General features: G+C 42.7%; 1 protein-coding gene across 2 annotated transcripts in view; it reads left to right on the forward strand.

The window, feature by feature from the left end:
* Positions 1-14,771, forward strand: part of cmip (c-Maf inducing protein) — a 256,495-nt gene that overhangs the window by 229,223 nt on the left and 12,501 nt on the right. For both annotated transcript variants that reach the window (XM_063067127.1, XM_063067128.1), the window contains exon 18: positions 12,941-13,087. In XM_063067127.1, coding sequence (XP_062923197.1) covers positions 12,941-13,087 — 147 coding nt within the window. The remainder of the gene's footprint in view (positions 1-12,940; positions 13,088-14,771) is intronic.

The raw sequence follows: 14,771 nt of genomic DNA on the forward strand, positions 1-14,771 counted from the left end.
TCGGCAGAAGTCAAGCTATATTGTGTTCGACTGCAGGGTGCTGCAACATTCATGAACTCCGGGATTTGGACTACATTTCTTTTAGTATGTGACTGCATTTTACTGCTATCTTATATGTGCTATATTTATCTTGTGCTGTGTATGACTGTTGGTACTGTAATGCCATCTGGTTTGGCTGTATTTGTGGGTAGTCATGTATGGTTGAATGACAAACTTGAACCTGTGACGTGGCACGCTGGAGAAGAGTGGGATCAGGAACACCTGACATGTTTTGGCAGGAGGATGAGAAGCAGGTTTCAACTCCAGACATGGAAACGGGAACGGTAGCAATATTATGCAGAGCACAACAGCTGAGGATCACTAATTAGGATGTCATGAACTGGAAATCAGTGGGTGCTGTCCTGATATAGCGTGGGATGGGTCCAAGAATGACTAAATATTTTACCATTTTACCTACTTTGAAAGCCCGCCAGGTAGCATCGTGATTGAAAGACGATGTTAGCCTGGGAGTATCAATAACGTCTGCCCCTGGACAGCGTAGACTGCAACGCTGTAAAAGGAATGCTGTATCACTTACATCACTGAAGCGGAAATTGTGTTGAAGTTTCAAAGATGATTCATAAAAGGACGTGCCATTTGAATTCCATGAGCAAAAGTGTGACTTCATTTGGAAATCCTTGCAAACACCAAGTTAAATTGATTTTCAGTCATATCGTACAGTACTGATTTATCACTCTATGCTTTAGTCACCCAGACACTTAGGCTAATATTTCTGTGGGAAGGCAGCATCTGTGAGAGTGCAGTGTTCTTGCTATTGTATATAGATGCCAGGTCAGATTATGTGCTCAACTCCCTAAAACAAGTGCACAATCCATCCTGACATAGGTGAGAGTGTTATCATCGAACTCGAGCTGATACGTTAAAGAAATTTGGGTAAAAGCTACGCAGAAGGAAGGTGGATTGTGAAAACAATTGACCAAATTTCACCTCTGGGGAGGAAAGGGCAGTCAATTATTTAAAAGAATATATTAGAAGGGATTAATGGTTGTAGCTTGTAAGTGAACAGAATAGACAGGTTTAATTGGCAGCTCCTGTGCTTTCACCTTGTGCCTGAGTCAATTTACAAATTCAGTGGGCTTCTGGACCAGCTTCAGGTCCTGGGCTATCCTTCCCACTCATGCATAAAGCTCCTAGAGGTAGTGAGCTGCGGCTGGTGTGCTCTCTGCTGCAAGGAATTAAAGATCTAAATCCACGGGAAGGGCAACTTCTCTCTGCTTCTTTCTCACACTTGACAAAATAATGATTTCAAGTGGTTTTGTTCAATACTTAAGGCTTTTTGCTGGAAAATAATTAAAATCAGCAGTACTGAAATGAGAAGTATGTTGATTTTGATGGAATCAAATGTATAAAGAGAAGACTGTAAGATGTAGGAGCAGAATTAGGCCATTTGGCCCATCAAATCTGCTTTGCCATTTCATCATGGCTAATCCATTTCCCTCTCAGCCCCAATCTCCTGTCTTCTCTACGTATCCATTCATGCCCTGACCAGTCAAGAATCTATCAGCCTCTGCCTTTAAATATATCCAATGACTTGGCCTCCTCAGCCACCTGTGGCAATGAATTCCACAGATTCCCCACTTTCTGGCGAAAGAAAGGTGTAATGGAACAGTTTATATTTCCATAAGTGTTTAGTGCTAGGACAATTTGTTTCCCTGTTATTTTTTTGTCTCTTAATGTTTCCAGTGCCTGAGAGGATATTTGCAAGAGAATACACAAGTTAACAACTTTGTAGAGAGGGATGAATGCACAGTTTTAGTTATTAAAATGAAACTGCATTTTCCAGAGTAATGCACAGAAATGCTGGAGGAATTCAGCAAGTCAGGCAATGTCTTTGGAGAGGAATGAGACAAGGCTTTGGGCCGAGACCTTTCATCAGGACTGGAAAGGAAGGGAAATGTAACCAGAATAAGAAGGTGGTGGGTGGAGGGGAAGGAGTACAAACTGGAAGATGATAGTGAAGTCGGGGTGAGGAGGAAGATATGTGGGTAGGGGAGGGGAAAATAGCATTTACCAGTTGGGTTGGCTCACAAGATGTTACCTGCTGCAGCAAAGTTGAATTTGCTCAAGCAGTCAAGATCAAAGGAAATTGCTGTCACTTGAGAAGTTGCAGTAAAGTGATATGCAAATAGTTTGTGGTACAGGAAATGACTTGAGATCATGTAGAGAGAAAGCCTGGCCATTGTCAAAGCGTAACATCACCAGCCTGTGGATAAGGAAATGAATAGCTGCAACACACACAAAAAATGCTGGTGAACGCAGCAGGCCAGGCAGCATCTATAGGAAGAGGTGCAGTTGACGTTTCAGGCCGAGACCCTTCGTCAGGACTAACTGAAAGAAGAGATAGTAAGAGATTTGAAAGTGGGAGGGGGAGGGGGAGATCCGAAATGATAGGAGAAGGCAGGAGGAGAGGGGTGGATCTAAGAGCTGGAAAGTAGATTGGCAAAAGGGATACAAGGCTGGAGAAGGGAGAGGATCATGGGATGGGAAGCCTGGGGAGAGAGAGAAGGAGGGAGGGGAGCCCAGAGGGTGGAGAGCAGGCAAGGAGTTATAGTGAGAGGGACAGAGGGAGAAAAAAGAGAGAGAGTGAGAGGAAAAAAAAGGGGGGGAAGTAAAAAATACATTAAATGAATCAATAAGGGATGGGGTGTGAAGGGGAGGAGGGGCATCAACGGAAGTTAGAGAAGTCAATATTCATGCCATCAGGTTGGAGGCTACGCAGACGGAATATAAGGTGTTCCTCCAACCTGAGTGTGGCTTCATCTTTACAGTAGAGGAGGCCGTGGATAGACATATCAGAATGGGAATGGGACGTGGAATTAAAATGTGTGGCCACTGAGAGATCTTACTTTCCCTGGCGGATAGAGCATAGGTGTTCAGCGAAACGGTCTCCCAGCCTGCATTGGGTCTTGCCAATATATAGAAGGCCGCATCGAGAGCACCGGACGCAGTACATCACCCCAGCCGACTCACAGGTGAAGTGTTGCCTCACCTGGAAGGACTGTCTGGGGCCCTGAATGGTGGTAAGGGAGGAAGTGTAAGGGCACGTGTAGCACTTGTTCCGCTTACAAGGATAAGTGCCGGGAGGGAGATCAGTGGGGAGGGATGGGCGGGCCAAATGAACAAGGGAATCCTTTTCACTGTCTTCAGACCTGACTAGTTGAGCATGTGACAGGTGAATTGAGGATCACCTTGGTTTTGACTCAGTGCTATGCCTTCTAGTGTAACTGCAAGATGAATCACTGGGGTTTGCTGTTCTTTCTTCTCCACTAAGATGGGTTCTGCAATCTTGTGTCTGTTACTGCTTCTCTCTTTGCCATTCTCTTTGAAGTTATGACAATCACTTGAAAAGAATTGTTTTGTTGTTGAAACATAATTCATAAATATTGAAGACCTGCATGCAAGTCCAAGACTTTTGGAAAAACAAAACTAAAATGCGTGGTAAAGCCTGGAATGCGCCTCAAGTCATTGAACAAAGAATCGGGTTGACACAATAGATTTCCAACACTCGATTTTCTGCATTGATTTGACTCGGTCTGTGATATCCAAGGAAGTGGTAACATGGGTACAGGGGTCCCCAGCCTTCTTGTGCCATGGAGCCTTCGTTGACAAACCTTGCTTTCAAGAGAATATTGTTGTCTCAGGCATTGAACATTTCTATAAAATACAAAATGAGGTACTTCAAGATTTGAAAGATATTTAAAGATATGAAGGATAAGAAAATCATGTTATTCTACGTGGTTTGTTTTATGTTTTCAGTCCTTCAAATTTTGACATTGCAGCAAATGAGCAAAAAATGTCAGCAAATAAGAGATTGTTTATAGCAGATTGGCTTACTTTCTGATTTTCCTGATGTACGATTTCCCTCACACTTCCTAGCTATCCAGTTCAGATTTGTTTTCTCGTTAGGGGAAAAAAAGGCATTTTAAGTTAATCAGGTGAAATTATGACGCAAAAAAAATTCGAAGATGCAGTATGAATCTCTGAAAGTGCAAGGACAAATTGATAAAAGTGCAATGGTGGACATAATGTGTTTTCTAGTTTTTATAAACAGGAACATATAGTACCAAATGGATTAAATTACATCACTCTATAAAGATTATGGCCTAGAAACTTGTCTGTACAATGTCCAAAAAACAATCATTTGTGCAGACGAAAATCCCATTAATGCAGTGATAGCATGTTTTATGATCGTCTTTTTAAAGTTCCTTGGAACAGCTTTCGGGATATTGTTAATTTATAGGTCCACGTATGTGCATGAGGGCATGTAACTTTAAAGAGGATGTCAAAGCCTTGGCGAGCATAGAGAAGAGATTTATTAAATTAATGAGAGGATGTTTCCCAAAAGAAACAGGAACTAATTTTGTTAAAATGAATTAAAACCTGTTCAAAATAGTACATATTGATGATAAGTAAGACAATCTGCAGCAAATGTGTGAAGGAGTAGAAAAATAATCGTCTTTGGGAGTTCAATTCATTGCACTCATTGGTGCCAACACTAACCTGGATTTAATGGGCTTAACTAGTAATTAGCTTTATTTTTCTTGTTTTTCCTCAAAATTTGTTCATCCTTTTTAAAATGAGGCTTAAATACTGAGAGCAGTGTTAAACGTGAGCTTTGTTTTAAATATATCTGCTTTTCTAATAAAGTTAGCAAAATAGGTTGAATAGGTTATTCCTTAGAACAGCAGTCCCCAACCACTGGGCCGCAAAGCATGCGCTACTGGGCCACGAGGAAACGATATGATTTGGCGATAGGAGTCAGCTGCACCTTTCCTCATTCCTTGTCACGCCCACTGTTGAGCCATTACGCATGCGAGGTCATTACCTGTGCGTCATCCATGTCCGCATGGGAAGAAGATCAACTCCTCAAGCTTGCAAATGACGGTGGGCTGAAAAGTATGTTTGACATAACATCTCTGCCGGCATTCTGGATCTCAAAGTCAAGGCTAAATATCCTGAGATAGCCACGAAAGCACTGAAAACGTTGCTTCCATTTCCAAAATATCTCTGCAGTAAATGCAACGAAAACGAAATTGTATAATAGACTGGACGTAAGGAACCCCCTTCGAGTATCGCTGTATCCCATCACCCCTCGATAGGACCATGTTGTTACAGGGAAACAAGCCCAGGGCTCCCACTGATTCAGCGATATGGTGTGTTGCAATGATTTTATATGTTCATACGGGGAAAATATGTGCTGTGTGTTTAATATCCAAACATTACTTAAAATGTTATGATGCTATTGACTTATAAGTGACTTATATAACCATATAACAATTACAGCACAGAAACAGACCATCTCTGCCCTTCTAGTCCGTGCCGAACGCTACTCTCACCTAGTCCCACAGACCGGCACTCAGCCCATAACCTTCCATTCCTTTCCTGTCCATATACCTATACAATTTTTCTTTAAATGATAATATCGAACCTGCCTCTACCACTTCTACTGGAAGTTTGTTCAACACTTACTTCAAGCTCCCCTGTCCTCCCCTGATAATTGACTTATGGCTATATTCATGTGAGGAAAATAAGGGCTGTGTGTTTAATATTAAATTCGTTAGATAAACCCTTTTAGAAATGAAATTGAGTGTATTAGCCACTTATCACCTATATTCCGGTTGTGATTAACACCCCCCCCCAATAGAATCGCCAAAAACGATTTGTAGAAAAAATCAGCACGTATACGCATGTGCACTGGTGCCCGCACAAGGCTTCATGGTCATTGTAGTCTCTCGGGGCAAACAACGCATTTGACTGCTACTCTTGTCCATTGGCAACCCTAACGCCGCCCCCCCCCCCCCACCAGTCGGCTGGTCCGCAAGAATATTGTCAAAATGAAACCGGTCCGCAGTGCAAAAAAGGTTGGGGACCCCTGCCTTAGAATGTAGAAGGTGAGAGGAGATTTGTTAGACGTTTACAAAATTATGAGGGGTATAGATAGGGTTAGTGCAAGCAAGCTTTTTCCACTGAGTTTGAGTGGGACCACAACCGGAGGTCATGGGTTAAGGGTGAAAGGTGGAAAGTTTAAAAGGAACATGAGGAGAAACTTCTTCACTCAGAGGGTTATGAGAGTGTGGAATGAGCTCCCAGGACAAGTGGTGCTCGCAAGCTCGATTTTAACGTTTAAGAGGAGTTTGGAGTTTGGATAGCAGGGTATGGAGGGCTACGATTCCGGTGCAGGTCAATGGGCGTGGATAGTTTACATGGCTAGAGGACCTCTCCCTGACCTCTCTCTATCACTCTAAATAGTCTGTGTGAATAACATACTTGTTCCCGAGGGAATCGGCTGCAGCTTTATGAAATGAGATGTTTGGAGAGGAGGAGATAACCACGGTGTTTTCACCTTTGATTTCATACTATAAGGCATAAGACATTGGAGCAGTATTAGTTACTCTGCCCTTTGAGTCTGCCGTGCCATTCCATCATGGCTGACTTATTATCCCTCTCAACCTCATTCTCCTGCCTTCTCCCTGTAACCTTCAACGTCCTGACTAATCAAGAACCAGTCAACCTTTGCTTTAAATATACCCAACTTGGGTTCCACAGCCACCTGTGGCACTGAATTCCACAGATCCACCACCCTCTGGCTGAGGAAATTCTTCATCTCTGTTCTAAAGGGAAGATGCACCCATTTATATAGATTAAAGTGACTCTATTATGGAATAAGGAAACTGTAGTTTACATTTTGCTCATTTATAATTGACAGTAGCAAGTAACCACTATGTTATCAGGCATATCCTACTGACACTGAAGAATGATGTTCAAAAAGATACCAGTTCTCTTCCCCTCCCCGCCAACACACTTTCTAGAGATCATCCATTCTAAGCATGCACAAGTGTGACTGTGGTTGTGCCACTGTTCAGACAGAAGCTCAGTGCTCTCAGATGTAAAGCTAACGAAGACCAAATTGAGGACTGAAGTCAGGGGCGTGATTTTTAAAGTAATTAGCACTGGGCATGTGGAGGTATAAGATCCCTGATGTGGATGGAACCATTTTCATCCCTCACGAACACAGAAGGTTACTCTTCACATGCCAGAAATAGTTTCAGTTCATGTACTAAATGCAATTTCCCCTTCATTGAAAAATAAAACATATAGATTGATATATGCACAGGGTGCAAATGGAGCTGAACTACCACTGTAGTTATAAGAGGTTGTAGCAACAGCTGAGTACCAGCTGATATGGAGAAACTAAAAGCCAGGAATGTCCCTCAGCTCCTGAAGAATGGACATATGCTGGATGACTCATTCTGGTAACTAAGCTAAGTGTCACCTTTCAATCGTGAGCTTAAGCAAGGGGGCATTGACATGTTATTCGACCGTGTTGATGATTGCAGATATGCTAGTTCTTTCCTCACTTGACGTCTATACTTTAGGAATGGAGAAGTGGGAGCAGTCAGAAGTGGTATTTCTGAATTGCTCATTCCACAGGACTGCTTTCATTACAGGAGATTTAAGTTCAGCTCGGGGAGCAATGAGGTCCACTCTGCCCAGCCCAGCAGCCAAATATAGATGCATCTGATTGTCTCGATACCCTCCTTTTAGTAGGCAGCCGCTCAGGAATGAGGTTGACTTTCTTGCACTCCAGTTCTGTAGGTTCTGAGGTGCGAGGGCGAACATAAGAACTGCCAGCTCTTCTCAGGCTGGGGCGGGAAGTACCTTCAGGGCACCTGTGTGGGATGTGACGGGGTGAACTCCCTCTCCCCCTTACACAGAGCTTCTCCCTGCTCCTGTTGCGTGTCCTTGAGGGAAGTTGCCTAACTTCAAGGGGGCTTTCACTCCAAAGGAGGATCAGAGGCAACTTTAGGCAGTTGTGCAAGATGATAAGAGGCATAGATAGTAGATGGCCAGTGCCCTTTTCCCAGGGCAGACGTGGCTGACACAAGAGAGCATAATTTTAAGGTGATTGGGAGAAAGTTTTGGGTGGATGTCAGAAGTAACTTTATTTGCACAGAGTGGTGGGTGCTTGAAACACTTTACCGGGGTGGTGGTAGAGGCAGACATATTGGGGGCATTTAAGGAATTCTTAGATAGTGACATGGATGACAGAAAAGTGGAGGGCTAAGTAGGAGGGATGGGTTAGAGTGAGTAGGTAAAATGGCTGGAACAACATCGTGGGCCAAAGGGACCGTACTCTACTATAATTAGGTTAACTCTCAGATCAATTGTGAAACCTTCCTATCCATTGATATCAGTATCACTCTGAGTTGCATATTCTTCATCAGAGGAGTTTTCATAAACACAAGAGATTCTGCAGATGCCGTAACTCCAGAGAAACACACACAAAATGCTGAAGGAACTCAACGGCTCAGGCAGCATCAATTAAATTGAAACAGTCAAAGTGCCGGCACGGACCCTTCTTCGGGATTGGAAAGGAAAGGGAGAGATGCCGGAATGAAAAGATGGAGCTAGCGGGAGGAGGACTAGCTAGAAGGTGATAGGTGAAACCAGGTGGGTGGGAAAGGTAAAGGACTGGAGAAAAAGTAATCTGATAGGAGAAGAGTGGTCCATGGGAGAAAGGGAAGAAGGTGGGGCACATGAGAGGGGTGATGGGCAGTTGAGGAGAAGTAAGAGGCCAGAGTGGGAAATAGAAGAAGAGGGAAGGGGGTTGAGAAAAAAATACTGGAAGGGGAAATTGATGTCATGCCATCCGGTTGGAGGCTACCTAGATGGAATATGAGTTGTTGCTCCTCCACCCTGAGAGTGGCCTCATCTTGACAAAAGAAGTGACCCTGGACTGACACGTCGGAAAGGGAATGGGAATAAGAATTAAAGTGGCTGGCCACTGGGAAATTCCACTTTTGGCGGATGGAGTGGAGCAGCTTGACAAAGTGGTCCCCCAATTTACATTGCGTCTCAACAATGCACGGAATGCTGCATCGAGAGCACTGAATACCCTACCAGATTTGCAGGTGAAGTGTTGCCTCACCTGGAAGGACTGTTTGAGGCCCTGAATGGAGATGAGGGCGGAGGTGAATGGGCAGGTGTAGAATCTCTGTTGTTTACAGGGGTATGTGCCTGGAGGGAGATTAGTGGAGAGGGATGAATGGACAAGGGAATCAAGGAGGGAGTGATCCCTGTGGAGGCTGGGAGGGGAGGTAAAGATGTGTTTGGTGGTAGGATCCCATTGAAGATGGCAGAAGTTGTGAGAATGATGTGTGGGTACAGAGGCTCAGGGGGTGGTTAGTGAGGACAAGAGGAATTCTATCACTGCAGGAAGATGGGGTGAGCATGGATGTCCGTGAAATGGAGGAGATGCGGATGACTAATAGTGGAGGAAGGGAACCCCCATTCTTAGAAGAAGGAGAGCATTGCTGATAGCCTGGAAAGGAAAGCCTCATCCTGGATACAGGTGTAATGGAGATGAAGGAACTGAGTAAAGGGAATAGCATTTTTATAGGAGACGGGGTGGGAAGAGGTATAGTCAAGAAGGTTTCAATAGTGCAGGCACACCTAGTGTTTATTTAATATTTTATTTTGTTTATTTTAACAACTTTCTATTTTCAAAAATTGCAGTCATGTATTTGTGCAATTGACCAATTGCACAAGAATAACACACCACAGTACATTCTGACTGTCGGTATGTCAAAAATGTAAAGTCAAGGGGGAAATTCTGGGGTGTTGGTGTGGATGTCATGCAATGAGCTAATTCTTAGTGGCAGATGATAGCCATAAATCTTTCTGTAGCATATATGTATCATCTTTGCAATGTCCATTGCCAACCCTTTCAATCTGCAAGTTAAATCAAGTTAAAGCCAAGCTCAACTCCTGTTTGGTGTCCCTTGCATAAAGTCCATTGTCTGCTTTTGAGATTTACTCTTGCTAGTTGTATAAACGATGGCAAAGCACAACTGTGGAACACAAAGAGGGCAAATGAACTAGCAAAGGGAGCTGTTGATTCTTTATAATTACCTCGCTACAGCTCAGAATACTAACCGGACAGTCAGGTCAATTTCTTGCTCTAAAAAGCAAAAACTAGAATATTGTAACACAAGACATAGGAGTGGAGTTATGCCATTCAGCCCATTGAGTCTCCTGCTGTTCCATTATGGCTGATTCATTGTCCCTCTCAACCCTATTCTCCTGCCTTCTCCGTGTAACCTATGATGCCCTTACTCATCAAGAACCTATCAACCTCTGCCTTAAAAACTCGATGACTTGGCCTCCGCAGTCATCTGTGACAATGAATTCCACAGATTCACCATCCCCTGGCTAAAGAAATTACTCCTCATTTCTGTTCTAAAGGGATGTTCTATTCTGAGGCTATGCTCCCTTGGTCCAAGACTCCGATTTACTTGTTTATTTATTATTCTGTTTTATGTTGTCATTATTATTAATATTTTTTCCCTTGGCTAGATTATGTATTGCATTGAACTGCTGTTGCTAAGTTAACAAATTTCACGTCACATGCCGATGATAATAAACCTGATTTTGATTCTGAAATCAAGCTTTTTTGAATAAAAGCATAAGCATTTTCATTTATTATAAATTCAGCATAATTTCTGACCTGTAAGGAAGTGACCCAGTGGCATTGTTGCTCTGATCTGCAGTGGCGTCTGAGTGAGACTTGCACTTTCTCTCTGTGTTACTGTGTGGGTTTTTGTCAGGTGCTCTGATTTCCTCCCATTTTCGCCTTTCTCACGGTTAAGTTAATTAGATGCTGAACATTATCTCTGCCGTAGATGGGTGGTGAGAGAATTGCATGGGACAGTGGGGGTTAGGAGTTAATCTGCAAGAAAATGGAAATAAGTGAAAAAATAGGATTGTTCTGAGAATCTAAACATAGTTTTCTATGTTGTAGCAATATACAAGTTCCACTTACAGGAATATCCGTTGTCAACACTCACAAAATTTGGTGTTGAATCTACTCAATTCATTGCCCTGGATAGCTGTGCAGGCCAAATCACTGGGTATATTTAAAGCGGAGGTTGATAGATTCTTGACTAGTCAAAGGTTACAGGGAGAAGATAGGAGAAAGGGCTGAGAGGGACAATAAATCAGCCGTGACGGAATGGCCGAGCAGACTTGATGGGCCAAATGACAAAATATTGCTTCTGGGTGTAAGGTGTTAGAGGAACTCAGCAAGTATGGCAGCATCTCTGGAGGGGGAGTATACAGAAAATATTTTGGGCCAAAACCCTTGGAAAGGAAGGGGGCACAAGCCAGAATAAGAAGGTGATTTGAGGGGAAGGAGTACAAACTAGGAGGTGAAAGCTAAAATCAGAGCAGTGGGAAGGTGGATCTGTGAGAGAACGGGATGAAGTAAGGAGATGGGAGCCCCAAAGTTTTCTTCAGGGACTCCACATGGATCCTTCGTGCAGTAGTTGAAGCGAGAGGTGGTCAAGAGGAAATGTACTCCATCTGAAGGGAGTCTTCCAGACCAAATTTGCAAACACGGATATCTAAGAGTGCAAGAGTAAATGTTCAAGGAACATGGATGATCTCACGTGTTGCCACTACACATCTACTATGTGAGCCTCAGGTATAGGTCAGTGCAGCCCTGATAAATGGTTGGCCTAGAACATTGGCTGGTTATTCCCCTCGACAGATGCTGCCTTTCTTGCTGAGATCCTCCAACATTTTGTGTGTGTTGTTCAAGATTTCCAGCATCTGCAGAATCTTTTGTATTTATGAAGGCAACACTGTGTAGGTTTGGCTGAGCTTCCATCAAATGTCAGTCTGTCACCTAAATCGAGCTGGATAGTCCAGTTCTGTTTTGATTATGTTTTGTTGATTAGTTCTACAGAGTGCATGTCCAGCTAGTTAAGAGGACAGGAATGAATCAACCACAATCCTGAGTGGTTGTGACAGAAAGTAGATGTTTTATTTTAATGGGCAGCGGTGAAGCAGTTGGATTTTATGGTCATCTTTCTTCAGTCAAGAACAAAATATAAATCAGACGCTTACAGACTGGAGTTGATTTCTTAACTACTGTCTCTTTACAGTCATGGGTTTCAGTTACCTAATGGTGAATATGACTAGCTGTTGTTTAATGCACAGCAGTAGTACTTTTGCCTCTGAATCACAAGGTAATTGGATCAAGCTCCGAAGTGTGTTATCTATGCCAGCACTAAGCGTGTGTTCCAATGCCACCAGTCAGATGAGATTTTAGACCTAAGTCAGAAGGACATTAAAGATCCACTGGTATTATCTACGGAATAGCAGGGAAATCTCTTTTCTGTGTTCTGGATAATAAAGATCGTCAACTAACAGATCATATTGACATTTATCTCAATGTTAGTGGAATCATGTTTCTAAGAAATTGGATGCAGTTTTTCCCTTATAAAAGTGAATATAACTGTGCAAGATATCACTCATATTTTCTTTTAAATCACAACATTATGCAAGTAACTATGGGTCTAATTTTTATATAAACACTGGCATAATTTACTTATTACTATTTAACTACTTATTACTATTTTCTATTACTATTTATTATTTCCATGACTTTTACTATTTACTAATAGTAATATTACTATTACTATTTCTATTACTATTTATTATGTATGGTGCAACTGTAACGAAAACCAATTTCCCCCGGGATCAATAAAGTATGACTATGACTAATTCTAATATTTTCGTGGAAATGGCACACTTTGGTAAATTAATCCAATATGATTATATCACATTGCCTGCTGTTCCTAAGGAATTAAACCAATGGTGGCACTGATGCATAAATGTTGTTAACAAGTATTTTGTGAAAACCCATGCAAAGTCCGAAGCTAAAAGATTCTTTTTTGTCTTCAAGTCAAACATAATCTTCATCTTAATTTCCCAGTGACTGAGAGCTGGAATCTCAAAATGTGTGCAGATGTGAATTTTGTTGACCTGTTTTATGAATTGTATATTGATATTTTTTTTTCCCTGACTGTTCTTCTAGGATGCAGATCTAGCCAGACTTCTCAGCTCAGGGTCCTTTGGAAATCTGGAAAATCTGAGCCTGGCCTTCACTAATGTAACGAGCGCCTGCGCAGAGCAGTTAATCAAACTGCCGTCACTCAAGCAGTTAAACCTATGGTCCACCCAGGTCAGCAGCTAGTTCATTTTTATGATGGTTTCTGCAGGACGTTCTCTCTCTTTGTTTGGAGAGGATGTCATGGCAATGAGTATTGCCTTGATACGTGAATGTTGGGGCGACATGGTAGTTTAGTGGTTAGCACCACGCTTTACAGGTGATCATGGTTCAATTGCCATCGCATCGCTGCATGTAAGGAGTTTGTACGTTCTCCCCTTGACCGTGTGGATTTCCTCCAGGTGCTCCGGTGTCCTCTCACAATCCAAAAGCATATGAGGTGGTAGGTTAGTTGGTCATTGTAAATTATCCTTTGATTAGGCTGGGGCTAAATTGGGGGATTGCTGGGCAATGTGGTTTGAAGGGCCAGAAGGGCCAATTCCTGCTGTATCTCAATAAGTTATAATAAGAATAAAAATGATTTGAACTACAGTGGGGAAGTAGCATGAGTACAATTGGCAAACATGTACTATATGCTTGGTAGCCTTCTTGGTATGTTTGTAACCAATGGGAATTGGGGAGACTCGCCACTGGATGGACAGAAGTGGGTGTTAATTAGCTCAATGCCCAGAATAATGATAAAAAGAGACACAGGAATCAGAATCAGGTTTGCTATCAGTTTCCTAAATGATATGAAGTCTGTTGTTTTGTGGCAGCAGTATAGTGCAACTATATAAGATTACTATAAATTGCAAAAATAAATAGTGCAACAAGTGTCAGAGGTTACAGTGGAACATTGATAGGATGCAAAACTGTGCTGAGAAGTGGCAGATGGAGTTCAACCCAGATAAGTGTGAGGTGGTTCATTTTGGTAGGTCAAATATGATGGCAGAATATAGTATTAATGGTAAGACTCTTGGCAGTGTGGAGGATCAGAGGGATCTTGGGGTCCGAGTTCATAGGACACTCAAAGCTGCTACACAGGTTGATTCTGTGGTTAAGAAGGCATACGGTGTATTGACCTTCATCAGCTGTGGGATTGAGTTTAAGAGCTGAGAGATAATGTTACAGCTTTATAGGACCCTGGTCAGACCCCACTTGGAGTACTGTGCTCAGTTCTGGTCGCCTCACTACAGGAAGGATGTGGAAACTATAGAAAGGGTGCAGAGGAGATTTACAAGGATGTTGCCTGGATTGGGGAGCATGCCTTATGAGAATAGGTTGAGCGAACTCGGCCTTTTCTCTTTGGAACGGTGGAGGATGAGAGGTGACCTGATAGAGACATACAAGATGATGAGAGGCATTGATCCTGTGATTAGTCAGAGGCTTTTTCCCGGGGCTGAAATGGCTAACACGAGAGGGGACAGTTTTAAAGTGCTTGGAAGAAGGTACAGTGGAGATGTGCGGGGTAAGCTTTTTTATGCAGAGAGTCGTGAATGCGTGGAATGGGCTGCTGGTGACAGTGGTGGAGGCGGATACTATAGAGTCTTTTAAGCGTCTCCTGGATAGGTATGGAACTTAGAAAAATAGAGGGCTATGGGTAACCCTTGGTAGTTTCTAAAGTAAGACTTTTGCACCATACTTTATCTCATATGTTCAAATCACCTGTGTGCCATTTTGAAACAGTACATCAATGCAGCCTTACTGTTAAGATCATAAGGAATAGGAGCAGGAGTAGGCCATTTGGCCCGTCAAGCCTGCTCTGCCATTCTATAAGATCATGGCTGATCTGGCCATGGACTCATCTCCACCTATCTGT

The sequence above is a fragment of the Mobula hypostoma genome, chromosome 14 (genome assembly GCF_963921235.1).
Source record: "Mobula hypostoma chromosome 14, sMobHyp1.1, whole genome shotgun sequence".
Lineage (NCBI taxonomy): Eukaryota > Metazoa > Chordata > Chondrichthyes > Myliobatiformes > Myliobatidae > Mobula > Mobula hypostoma.